This window comes from Rhinichthys klamathensis, unplaced genomic scaffold (assembly GCF_029890125.1).
Source record: "Rhinichthys klamathensis goyatoka isolate OS25496 unplaced genomic scaffold, OSU_Roscu_1.1 h1tg000391l_1, whole genome shotgun sequence".
In the NCBI taxonomy this organism is placed as follows: domain Eukaryota; kingdom Metazoa; phylum Chordata; class Actinopteri; order Cypriniformes; family Leuciscidae; genus Rhinichthys; species Rhinichthys klamathensis.
In genome coordinates, this window is record NW_026606894.1 from 2,053,198 (window position 1) to 2,065,369 (window position 12,172).

Here is a 12,172-nt window from a genome sequence, read left to right on the forward strand (position 1 = left end):
ATTAGTGGCCATTGCATACTGAGGTAACGATTAATGATCGCTTGCGGAAGTAACTTGGATGTTCCTCCTTTATCAACCCTTTAGTCACCGCGTTTACAGCTCAAAAAAAGGATGAAGAATCAAGACGGACATGTTTGCAGCAGCAAACTGGAACAAACAGCAGCATAATAAAGCATCCGTCTGCCCTGGTTACTAAAGGCCACTTGCGTGTGAGTGTTGCGAGCCACAACTGAAGAGCCAGACACTCACACACACCCTGATAGAGGACGTCACACCCTGATGAACATCTGCGATAGCGTAGACAAACCTTTGAAGGAGCGACTGAGTCTGGGATACTTATTTACAGACCCATCCGAATCCAAAATATTCTCAGGATCTTGTCATTGATGAACTGATCGATCCGTTGGCTGTAGTACGAGAGAGAAACCGAAGCATGGATTCATCACTGGACTCGCAGGAGGACTGGGAGACACTAATGGAGCTGGAGGAGGCTTTGGCGGGATGGTTAGTTCAGGGTTCAGACCGGCACTGGGGCCCGAGGGACGACCCGTACCAGGATGAGGAAATACCTGCCGTGAGTCTCCATAAAGATTCAGCAGAAGACTAGAGTAGGGTCCACTGTTGATTGTAATAGGGCAGTGTACAGCATTAAAGTTATTTAAATATATAATAAAAACGATTGTGTATATACAGTGTATACAGCAGGGCTTGACATTAACGCTTGGGACAAGTGGATTTTTATTTTTATTTTATTTAAGTGAAAGAGAATTTAACTTTTCCGAACGGACAAGCAGCCTGATTAAAACTTCTGACAAAAAACAACTAGAAAAGCATCGAAACGCGAGAATGATCCTAATTTTATTGTATTCCGTGTAAACGGCAACTGAGAAATCAAAACAAATGAGCGTTACAGTATAAAATACTCACTTTATAAGAAGAAACATACTGTGGTAAAGATTCAAAAAGTAGATTTTTTGCATTTATTTATAACGCATGATATAGTTATGCAACATAACACGACCAAGGGAGCTATTTTGCTGAATATTATAACGACTGCAAATGTTATATTGATTTTATAGGTCAATAAACAAGTAGTTAATATTAAGTCACTTATATTTTAGACACAATATTAACTTTTTTTTGTTCTGTTTCACCAACGAAAATAGTTCCAAACAAAGATCACAGCAGAACTATCGCGCATTCTCAAAGCAACAGCGGCGGTTTGTTACTCAATGAAACATCAAACTCATAACACTATTTATTGCAGTTTAAATGATTTAATTTGATTGGTAACAGCCCTATAGTTTTTTTTTATTTTTTTTATTATAATTGCTTTTATTGTTCAAATGTAGGAATTTGACATCAAACATGATGCATTTGATAAGGTTTTTTTATTATTATTATTATTAAAGCCTTTATAAACACCCTGGGGTAAATATAAAAAAATCTGGAGATTTAAGTATGTAAAAGCTGATAGAACTCTGATGAGAATATTGCTTCAGAATACATTTTATTTACACCACCAAAAATCTTCTTTTTTTTGCCGGACAAGTAAATTTTTTACTCTGACAAGTGAATGACCGATTTGACCGATTGATCGAGCCCTGTACAATATTGTACATACATAAAGTCAGTTTTTATTCTTATAAGTTAAACAAATATTTATATAATATAAATAAATATAATAAAAAACAATAATACAAATATTTAATATATTTTAATTAATTACTCTTTAACTTGGTATAAGATAGAAAAAACATTAAATTAAAATGCTAGCACTTAAATGTCAGTTCTCTCTATATGTTAATATCATACATTTAGGAATATATATATATATATATATATATATATATATATATATATGAAGAGTTCAGATGCAAAAGCCTCTAAATGCCATCTGAAATTTTCTTCTAAAATGATCATTTTTATCAAGCTCGTATATTTAAATTCAGTAATTTCACTTAAATGACAATTAATGGGTAATTTTTCTTGCCATTTAAGTGAAAATGATCTAAAATTATCATTTTTATCAAGCTCGTATATTTAAATTCAGTAATTTCACTTAAATGACAATTAATGGGTAATTTTTCTTGCCATTTAAGTGAAATTATTGAACTGAAATATAAGAGCTTGATAAAAATGATCATTTTAGAAGAAAATTTCAGATGGCATTTAGAGGCTTTTGCATCTGAACTCTTCATATATACTCCGGTACTTACTCATTTTAATATTGAAAAATTAACCGTGTGTTTATATATATATATATATATACGGGTACTTACTCATTGTAATATTGAGAAATTACCATTTAAAAACAATTTATTAAATGTTAACAGTGTCAGTACTGTCTATATATTTAATGTTAATTTCATATTTTTTAAATAGAATTCAGCAAATAAATTGATATAATATAATACGTCCATCCTTCCATTCATTAATTCTCTAAACCACTTATTCCTATGTAATATTAATATAAACATAGTTGCCTTAATTTCTGTTTAGTTCTAAAGGTATTTGTGATATTTTAAAGGTATTTCTCATAAGATTATTGTTGTTGTTGTTGTTGTTGTTTCTTCCGTGGCAATAGAGTATCACGTTCGATATTGCGTGTAAGGATCACCATTTTACACTGTTGATTTCAAGACTCTTATCAAAATCGAACGTGATTGTTTTGTCTTGTCTTAGAGCATTTGTCTACTTTTGCTCTGCTGTTAATGATGCCTGCTGTACTTTGGCTCATTAACACACGTCGTTTACTCGCGTCTTCTGTCGCGACACACTGGGAATGAACTCATTGTGGTTCATCTCACGCTGGCTGCTGCATGGCAAAACTAAACCAGCGTTTGACTGAACATCAGCTGTGTGAAAGAGCAGAACGGCTGTTTCTTACTGCGAGTGTGTGTGTGTTCCTCATCTGCTGCTTTATTTGTGTTGTAGGTCCTCAGTCCCACATATAAGCAGCGTAATGAAGACTTCAGGAAGCTCTTCAAGCAGTTGCCGGACACAGAGCGTCTTATTGTGGGTAAGAGTGTGATCATTAACTAATCAAAGACTTCAAATTAGCATTTTGACATAGTATTCATGATAAGAGAGAGCTAAAGTAAATACCTGTGAACAATATTTTACAAATTTTGGTCACCTAGTTGATTTTTGTATTATACACTGGAAAAAGCGAAAAATCATGGCTTCCACTTGAAAGCTGTTTTGTTCAGTTTGTCTAAAAGCAAATAAAACTCCACATAGAAAAAAAATGTATAGAAACAATTTTGTTTAAATAATATTTTCTCTTGACATCCGAGTGTTGATGTGCCGAACACACACTGGCTGGCCTTATGGCTTTATGATTGTTTTTGTTTTCTTAGTACATACAGAAAATAAAATGCATATTTTTACAATAAACATTTTTACAATAAACATTAAGGTCTTTTGAGTTTTGAAGTTTTTTTATTTATTTATAGTAAGTAAACTTAATGTTATTATTTTTATCTTAAGTAAAAGTTCTACTTTAATATTAAAGCTAATAGTCTTTTTTGTGGTGAAATTAAGTTGTATGAAGCCGTGTGTGTGCGTGCGTGTGCGTGCGTGCGTGTCTTTGTGTGTGTGTGTGTGTGTGTGTGTGTGTGTGTGTGTGTGCGTGTGTGTGTGCGTGTGTGCGTGTAAATATATATGTCACATTAACAATCATTGCATAATACATACATTTAGCTTATGTTTAAAGAAAATATATTTATTAAGAATACTGTCTATATAATAAATAATATTTTTACTTTGTATTAATGTATTTGTCTTTGGGACAATACATATTTTTGATTAACATTAAATCCAAATTTAAGGTTTGATCCAAACCATAAATATAATTGAGAAAGACTAATCAATTTGGCTGTAACAAATTAGAGTATTTTTTTAAGTTGGTCCAAAGTATAATTTGTTTAGTGTAAGTAGATATTTAATATTAATATATTTTCATTAAAATGTGTTATTAAAATTATAAAATTTTAGATTCCATTTGACTTGGAATTTGAAAGAGTGTCAATTTATAATTAATAAGAAATTATATTTAACTATAAAACTATAATTAAGTATTAAATGTATAATTAATAGTTCATTTATAATTGAATGAGATGCTTTACAGTTTAAAGGTTCTTAATTTATTTGATTATTTTCTTATTTTATTTGGAACTTGACGGATACAAAACTGAAATATAATGGGAAAAAAATATTGAATTGAATGATTTGACATGAGAGACATCTTTTGAACGCTGACCTTGTCCTCTCATTGGCAGACTACTCCTGCGCTCTCCAGCGGGACATCCTCCTGCAGGGCCGCCTCTACCTCTCCGAAAACTGGATCTGTTTTTATAGCAACATCTTTCGCTGGGAGACTCTGGTATGATACACACCCTATTATGCTTTTTGGGATATTACCATTCCTGTAGTGCGGAATATAGCTGTTTGTGAATGTAAAAGGTCTGCAAAGTTTCACAGATTATCGTCTCCCCCAAAAAAGAAGCGATTGTGAACTGTCTGAGACGAGTCCACGTCTTACATCCTGCCTTTCGGTTTGTAACAAGTTTGCATAATGCCAGCCCTTTGGTCTTCATCGGCTGCTCATGAACAATGTCTACTTTGACCCTCAAACACTAGCTGTAGCTGAGACTGGAAGAGTTTAGTTTATGTTGTCGACATGTTGAGAAGATGCTCTTTTCTGCACAGCGAAAGCAAATCCACTTCCACAGAATGAGGACTCGCACTCGAATTGATACTGTAAAACCAACGGCGATGTTACTGTTCGTATCACTGTGAATTTGAGCTCTGGATCTTACACAGCTCTTGATACAGATATGGTAATGAGTGTTTGGTTTCTGACGAATCACAACACACTGGGCCGTTTGACCAATCAGAGCAGAGAAGGCTCTCAGAAAGGAGGGGTTTAGATTCAGACACTGTGAGGAAAGACTTGATGCTGCAATGTATGTTATGAGAAAATTCAAGTGTTTTTTTACCTTGGATGCATGTAAACCTATTGTAGGAGACCTCTAAAACAAAATGATGGACCTTTAAAGGAGAACTCCGGCGCAAAATGAACCTTTGGTCTAATTACACATTGTTACCTAGTCAACCGTTATCTGAGATTTGTTTTCATGATTATCGAATGTAAATAGTTTTATCTCTAAAAACAGTTTAGCCTATAAAGCTAGTATAACGCTAGTATATTGGGCATAGAGTAATGACAAATAAAAATCGCTTGTTAATACCACTAACAAGGCTCAAAATAGCCCCACACTAACACGCTAGCATAATGAGGGTCTCTACCTTCAAACCGAAGCATTGAGAACTTTGTCAGTGTCCAGACAGTTTAATAAGAAGATATTTTATACATACAGTCAACTTCGCGTATTCAGGCAGAAGCCATCTTTGAAATACAGTCTCTACCAGTCGATCTACGAACGCCGATCCAAGTGCGCTGGTGAGAATGTGAACGAGCTATAAGTTGTGATAAGGTGAGCGCGAACAGCAGGCTTGGATCGGTGTTCGTAGATCGACTGGTAAAGACTGTATTTCAAAGATGGCTTCTGCCTGAATACGCGAAGTTGACTGTATGTATAAAATATCTTCTTATTAAACTGTCTGGACACTGACAAAGTTCTCAATGCTTCGGTTTGAAGGTAGGGACCCTCATTATGCTAGCGTGCTAGTGTGGGGCTATTTTGAGCCTTGTTAGTGGTATTAAAGGGTCATGAAACCCTAAACCAAATTTTCTGAGATTTTAACAGAGGTATGTGTGTTGAACAACATTGAAGACAATGTTAGCATCTGTTAGATTTAATAGTAGGGCGAAAATGGTTAAATTTGAGTTTTTTCCAGCTATTTTCGTCTTCCGGGTTTAAAATCTTCATCGCAGGCTGTGACGTGGCAGTGCACAGTGTAGTGCGTTGATGACTCATCGGTCTCTCATAATTATTAATGAGACTGAGTTTTTATATCCTATGAGAAGACACGGTCTCTTAATTATTCATGACACCACGTGGATCTTTCCACAGACATGTCAAACTGTGATATCGCGTAGTAAAGGAGCGAGACCATCATGGGACGCAAGTGCCGCAAACATTTTACCCGAGAGAGCTTCGAGAATTGGAGAATGGTGGACTTCGGCCTTGTCGATGACCAATGCAAGTTACGTCTTGCGAGTAATGCGGTACCAAGTCCTGAGGACTTTTCTATCCCTTCAGAGTGTGTGTCTAAAATGTAACCCTGGTCATTTTACTTGCATTTTGTTAAATAAGCGGTCGTTATGAACATTTTAGATATTTCGATAATATATCAATTGTATGCTTAATGCGGGAGACTTGTGAATGTGCAGTGTTGACGTGCGGGCCGGGCGACACCGTGTTGTGTGTGTGTGTGTGTGTGTGTGTACGTGCAGGCAGGCGAGCCTGCGAAATGATTCGAGGTCGGGGGGAGAAGCGGTAGGATGTGTGTTTGGACGAACGACTGAAAACTCTGAGATTATTGTTCATTATTGATCGTACATTGTACAGAGGTCAAAATTATTGTACAAATACGATAATTATCGTACATCTGGCAACACTGCTGGCTGATGACAGTTCCCCCTCTCCCCTGCCGTGCCACACCCACTCCCTCCCTTCTTCACACAGCCATCCACGCCCATTTAAGTTGCATTTTTCAAAAAGATTATGAGCTAGACTTGAGCTGATAGAGGGGGGTTTCATGACCCTTTAACAAGCGATTTTTATTTGTCATTACTCTATGCCCAATATACTAGCGTTATACTAGCTTTATAGGCTAAACTGTTTTTAGAGATAAAACTATTTACATTCGATAATCATGAAAACAAATCTCAGATAACGGTTGACTAGGTAACAATGTGTAATTAGACCAAAGGTTCATTTTGCGCCGGAGTTCTGGCACAATACGGGCACTTTTACTAAAACCTTTGGATCTGAGAAGAGTTATGTTGTGTTTTGTTGTTCTGTTGCATGTGAACAGCTTACAGTACGGCTGAAAGACATCTGCTCCATGACGAAAGAGAAAACAGCGCGTCTGATTCCCAATGCCATCCAGGTGTGCACGGACACTGAGAAGGTGAGAGACACACAACCGCACTCAGATACGACTGCACACATTAACACATTCAGTTAAGTTGTCCTCGATCTTCCCTTCAGCACTTTTTCACGTCGTTTGGTGCGAGAGACAGGACTTACATGATGATGTTCAGACTTTGGCAGAACGCACTGCTGGACAAGGTGAGAATATAAACATGGTAATGCTGTTTATACTGATATTAATTTGAAAAAAAAGGTCCAATCAGTGGTTTAAGACATGGAAACAAAGTAATGATTCTCTCAACTCAATCATTCTATGTTTACTGTACACCTGCAAACCCCGTGCCTTGGTGGGGTTTAGGGAAATGATATAATGAGAAGTGGAAACTCTCTGCAATATCTGTGCCAGGATATTAGAAACCGGGGGCTGATCATTTTGCCCCATTTCAAATCTACCGTTTCTTTCTAAAATGCTGGAAAGGATTGTTGCATCCCAGGTCCGGGATCATCTTTCTGATAATAGTTTGTTCGAGCAATTTCAATCCAGTTTCTGTCCTTATTGTGTTGAGAGTGCATTAGTTAAGATCTCTGATGACTTACTGTTAGCTGCTGACTCTGGACTTTTATCCATACTTATTCTGCTCGATTTGAGTGCAGCATTTGACACTATCTCGCACAGCATTCTTTTAGACAGACAGTCTATTGAAATCATTGGTACCCACTTTACGGGTCGTACTCAATTTGTACAGCTGAAGCCGTTTAGATCAGAGCCTGCGTACGTCAATACGGGTGTTCTGCAGGGCTCACTTTTGGGTCCTCTCTTATTTATTATTTATCTTTTACCCCTTGGTAATATTTGTCGGAAATGTGCTATTCAATTCCATTGCAACTTTACCTATCCTCAAACCCTACCTCTACTTTTCCTCCATCTGTCCTCTCAGATTGTTTAGCAGAGATTAAAGAGTGGTTTACATCAAGTCGTCTTAAACTTAAAGGGTTAGTTCACCCCAAAATGAAAACTCTGTCAGTAATTACTCACCCTCATGTTGTTCCAACCCCGTAAGACTTTCGTTCATCTTCGGGACACAAATTAAGATATTTTTGATTAAATCTGAGCGCTGTCTCACTCCTCCATAGGCTTCTAAGGGATCGAAACTTGCCGGCCCAGAAAAGTTAAAGACATTGTTAAAATAGTCCGAGTGACTACAGTGGCTCAATCTTTAAGTTTATCAAGCGACGAGAATACTTTTTGTGCACAAAAAAACAAACAAAAGTAACGACTTTATTCAACTATTCATTTCCTTCTCTGTTGGCCTTGAGATTTCACGTAGTGTAACAGCGCAGCGCTTCTGGGTTGTACGTCACACGCAGGCTCACTATTGGCCGACGCTGGTCATGTGTGTGATGAGTGTGACGTACAACCCAGAAGCGCTGCGCTGTTACTTTACGTAAAATCTCGAGGCCCACAGAGAAGGAAATGAATAGTTGAATAAAGTCATTATTTGTGTTTGTTTTTTTGTGCACAAAAAGTATTCTCGTCGCTTGATAAACTTAAGATTTTTTTCAGTTCAGTTCATCTTTAAGGTTGAGCCACTGTAGTCACTCGGACTATTTTAACGATGTCTTTAATAACTTTTGGGCCGGCAAGTTTCAATCCCTTAGAAGCCTATGGAGGAGTGAGACCCCTCAGATTTAATCAAAAATATCTTCATTTGTGTTCCGAAGATGAACGAAAGTCTTACGGGGTTAGAACAACATGAGGGAGAGGAATTACTGACAGAGTTTACATTTTGGGGTGAACTATCCCTTTAATTGCTGTAAAACAGAAATTCTTCTTGTCGGCTCAAAAACCAATCTGCCACTCAATAATCTTGCCCGTTCATACTTATCTGACCTTCTTCATAATCATATTTACACTCCTACTCGTACTTTAAGATCATCTTCTGCACTCACTCTTGTTCGCCATCGAACTCGTACAACTTCTATGGGCTCCCGAACCTTTAGTCACGTTCGTGTTTTTAAATCTCTTCTTATGACCCATCTTTTTAGGCAGGCGTTTATGTGATTACTTTTATGTTTTTATTCAGTCTGTCCAGACTGTAATGTTGATTATCTGTTTAATGTTGATCGTTTTATTGTGTTTGTAAGGTGTCCTTGAGTGTCATGTAAGGCACCTATAAATAAAATGTATAATAATAAATAATGTTAATCTGCTCAAAATGTGTTTTTATTAAGTGCAAGTTTTGCACGCTGGCGAATCCTTTAATTATAACCAACAACATGTAAATGTGATGTAAATAAGAGATTCGTTGTGCAGCGTTGCCAGTTTTTTATTATTATTATAATGGGATATTTTGCAGGAGAGCATAGAGAGTGACATTTTGCAGAGTTTAGTCAGTGAGTTTGCGCTGAACTGAATAGTTTGACAGCTTAGAAGAGTGTGCACTTTGCTTTTTCATGCTGCCAAGTACACACTGCAAAATTTCTGGATTGACAAGTTCAACATACGATGTGTTATTTCTGAGCTCATGACGGCTGTCTCTGTGTTCAGCCACTCTGCCCTAAAGAGCTCTGGCACTTTGTACATCAGTGCTACGGCAATGAGCTGGGACTCACTAGTGACGATGAAGACTACGTGCCGCCTGATGATGATTTCAACACAATGGGGTGAGTTAAGCATGCATGCTTTGTAGGGCTTCTTGTCAACTAACGTTTAGTCGACTATTAGGGGCAGCCTTCATGCTTTCACAACTATTGTTCAAAACCCCACATATTCAAATTTGGTGTTTAACAGACATGAATGTTGGACAAATATACCACATGTGTGCTTCTCTATGCATGTTCAGATACTGTGAGGAGATCCCAGCCGAGGAGAACGAGGTCAGTAATGATAACTCATCCAAGAGCAGCAGTGAGAACAAACAAGACAACAGTTCACCTCTGACACACAAGAGATCCATCACCCAGTCCACCATCACCTCCACCACACCTCCCAGCAGCACTGACACACCACTGTCTGTGAGTATACCCGCTCCAGCTCACTGCACAGATGCCGTTTAAGAAACTACTTTTAAAAGTGTGCCCCCTGCTGGTTTCAGTTCGACATTGCAGCTGAGGAGTACACAGACTGCCTTGCTGATGGAGATCTTCTGACTCTCCCTCTGCTGGTGGAGGAGAGGAACAGCGAACCGCCGAGTCCTCTGGGCCCCGTTCCTTCGCCTTCACTCGACTTCAACGACAACGAGGATATACCCACTGATCTCAGTGATTCCTCAGAGACGCATGATGAAGGTTTGGAAAAATGCTTTCACTGTTTCTTACATTCCTCCCCGATGTTTGAAACTATAGCCGCTTTCCGACCGGAGGGACTTTTGCAGTTCCTAGAACCTAACGTTCCTATAACCTTTTTTTTCGCGTGTTCCGACCGGACTAAGTTGGGGATTTTTTAGTTCCTCAGACCGTAGTTCCTATAACTCTTTCAGTACCTAGTCTAGAGCGAGGACTTTTTTAGTTCCCTTTCCCTAGGTCTACGTTGATTGGTTCAACTTATAAGTCACGCCCACTGTCAACACATTTTCTTCACTGTCTGTTGCAATTCGCCTATGTAGGCTATGCTAACTCATAACTTAAGACAAACATAACGCATTCAACCAGCTAATTGCTAATGCTTGCTAAACTTACCCGTCGTTTTGTTTGCCTCCTGCGCTCTGCTCTTCTATCTTCTTCCATCATATTACTTAAGATCATATTACGCTGGAGCCTTCGTCTTCTGTGTTTCTCTGTACAGAACTCAAGATCTTTAAACGCCGCCGTTCGTACTCTGTTATTAAGGTCCCGGCAAGGCAGAACAGGAACATTCCGATAGCTTCCTCCACGCTGGTTTGTTGTTGTTGTATGTGGCGCCGCCGCCGCCGTGCTTGCGTCACTCCCTTACCCCTCCTACCAGTTCCTATGGCCACTTGGCCAGTGCGAACGCAAACAGCGAAACCGAGTTTGGGGGAGAGTAGTTCTTAGAACTGTTTAGAAGTGGACAGTTCCTATAACTAAGTTCCTGTAACTACTTGGTCGGAAAGCGGCTTATATTGCTAGCACTTCTTGAGTTACTGCCTCCTTAAGATGAATCGCTTGCTCTGTTCCTCCTTTGTAAGTCACTGTGAGTGAAAGCGTGAATAAATAAGTATATATAAATAAGTGAATAAATTAAAATGTAAGGCTTGTCATCTCACAGACACACAGTAATAGCGGTACACACAGTCAATAGCTTAAAATTAGAAATACCAGGGCCTGCAACTATTTGATAAGAAACAGATTGTTTCTAATCAAATAATCTGTTATTAGTATTTTGTTGCCTCTCTCTGGTTTTTGCATGACATAAACTTTGTATGACAGTCATAAATGATGACCGCACAATTTGGCATGTTTCATAAAAGAATTGACTTCAAGGAATGTGCTTACATAATCGTAAAAAAAAAAATCTAATATTTGAATAGAGAGTGAAGATGTCATATTATATATATATGTATGTATATGGACAAATGGATATGCTATATATTCTATTGTATGCAAAAATCTTTCAAATATAAACATTACAATATAAAGTGCACTCTTTCACATTTTCAAATCAAATATCAAAATGTTTCCACAGTTTGTCAGCAACACAAAAATGTTGCACATTTTTATTAATTTTATCAATGAATTGTTGCAGCTTAAAGGTACTTTGTAACTTTTTTTGGTTCAAAATGTATATAATGAGCATGAATCCATTTTCCAACCCATGTTTTTGTCTGATCCTCAATCACTATGATACACCTATAATAAGTGTTTATATTCAGACTATTGTTGGGGCCGTTTACACGACACCGTTTCCAAAAACTGAAAACTTTTTATGCGTTTTGGACGTTTATTTACACGACAGTGGCGTTTTGGGGGCCTGAAAACACAAACTTTTGAACACTGGTTTCAAGTTTTTATAAACAATAAAGTTACCTTTGTGATTCGTCATATACATAAACAGAGAGTATTAGCTCAGGCTACAATGTTCTTCCACAAGACACATGCAGTTTTGTTTATTAACCGCTAAAGCGCCAAAAGTTACATAGTGTATCTTT

At 37.6% G+C, this 12,172-nt stretch overlaps 1 protein-coding gene across 13 annotated transcripts in view; it reads left to right on the top strand.

The window, feature by feature from the left end:
- The window catches only part of gramd1bb (GRAM domain containing 1Bb), a 205,312-nt gene that overhangs the window by 182,682 nt on the left and 10,458 nt on the right, over positions 1-12,172 (top strand). For all 13 annotated transcript variants that reach the window (XM_056234219.1, XM_056234211.1, XM_056234212.1 and 10 more), the window contains 7 exons: positions 2,938-3,022; positions 4,284-4,387; positions 7,009-7,104; positions 7,185-7,265; positions 9,616-9,731; positions 9,911-10,082; positions 10,163-10,355. In XM_056234219.1, the coding sequence (XP_056090194.1) occupies positions 2,938-3,022; positions 4,284-4,387; positions 7,009-7,104; positions 7,185-7,265; positions 9,616-9,731; positions 9,911-10,082; positions 10,163-10,355 (847 nt within the window). The remainder of the gene's footprint in view (positions 1-2,937; positions 3,023-4,283; positions 4,388-7,008; positions 7,105-7,184; positions 7,266-9,615; positions 9,732-9,910; positions 10,083-10,162; positions 10,356-12,172) is intronic.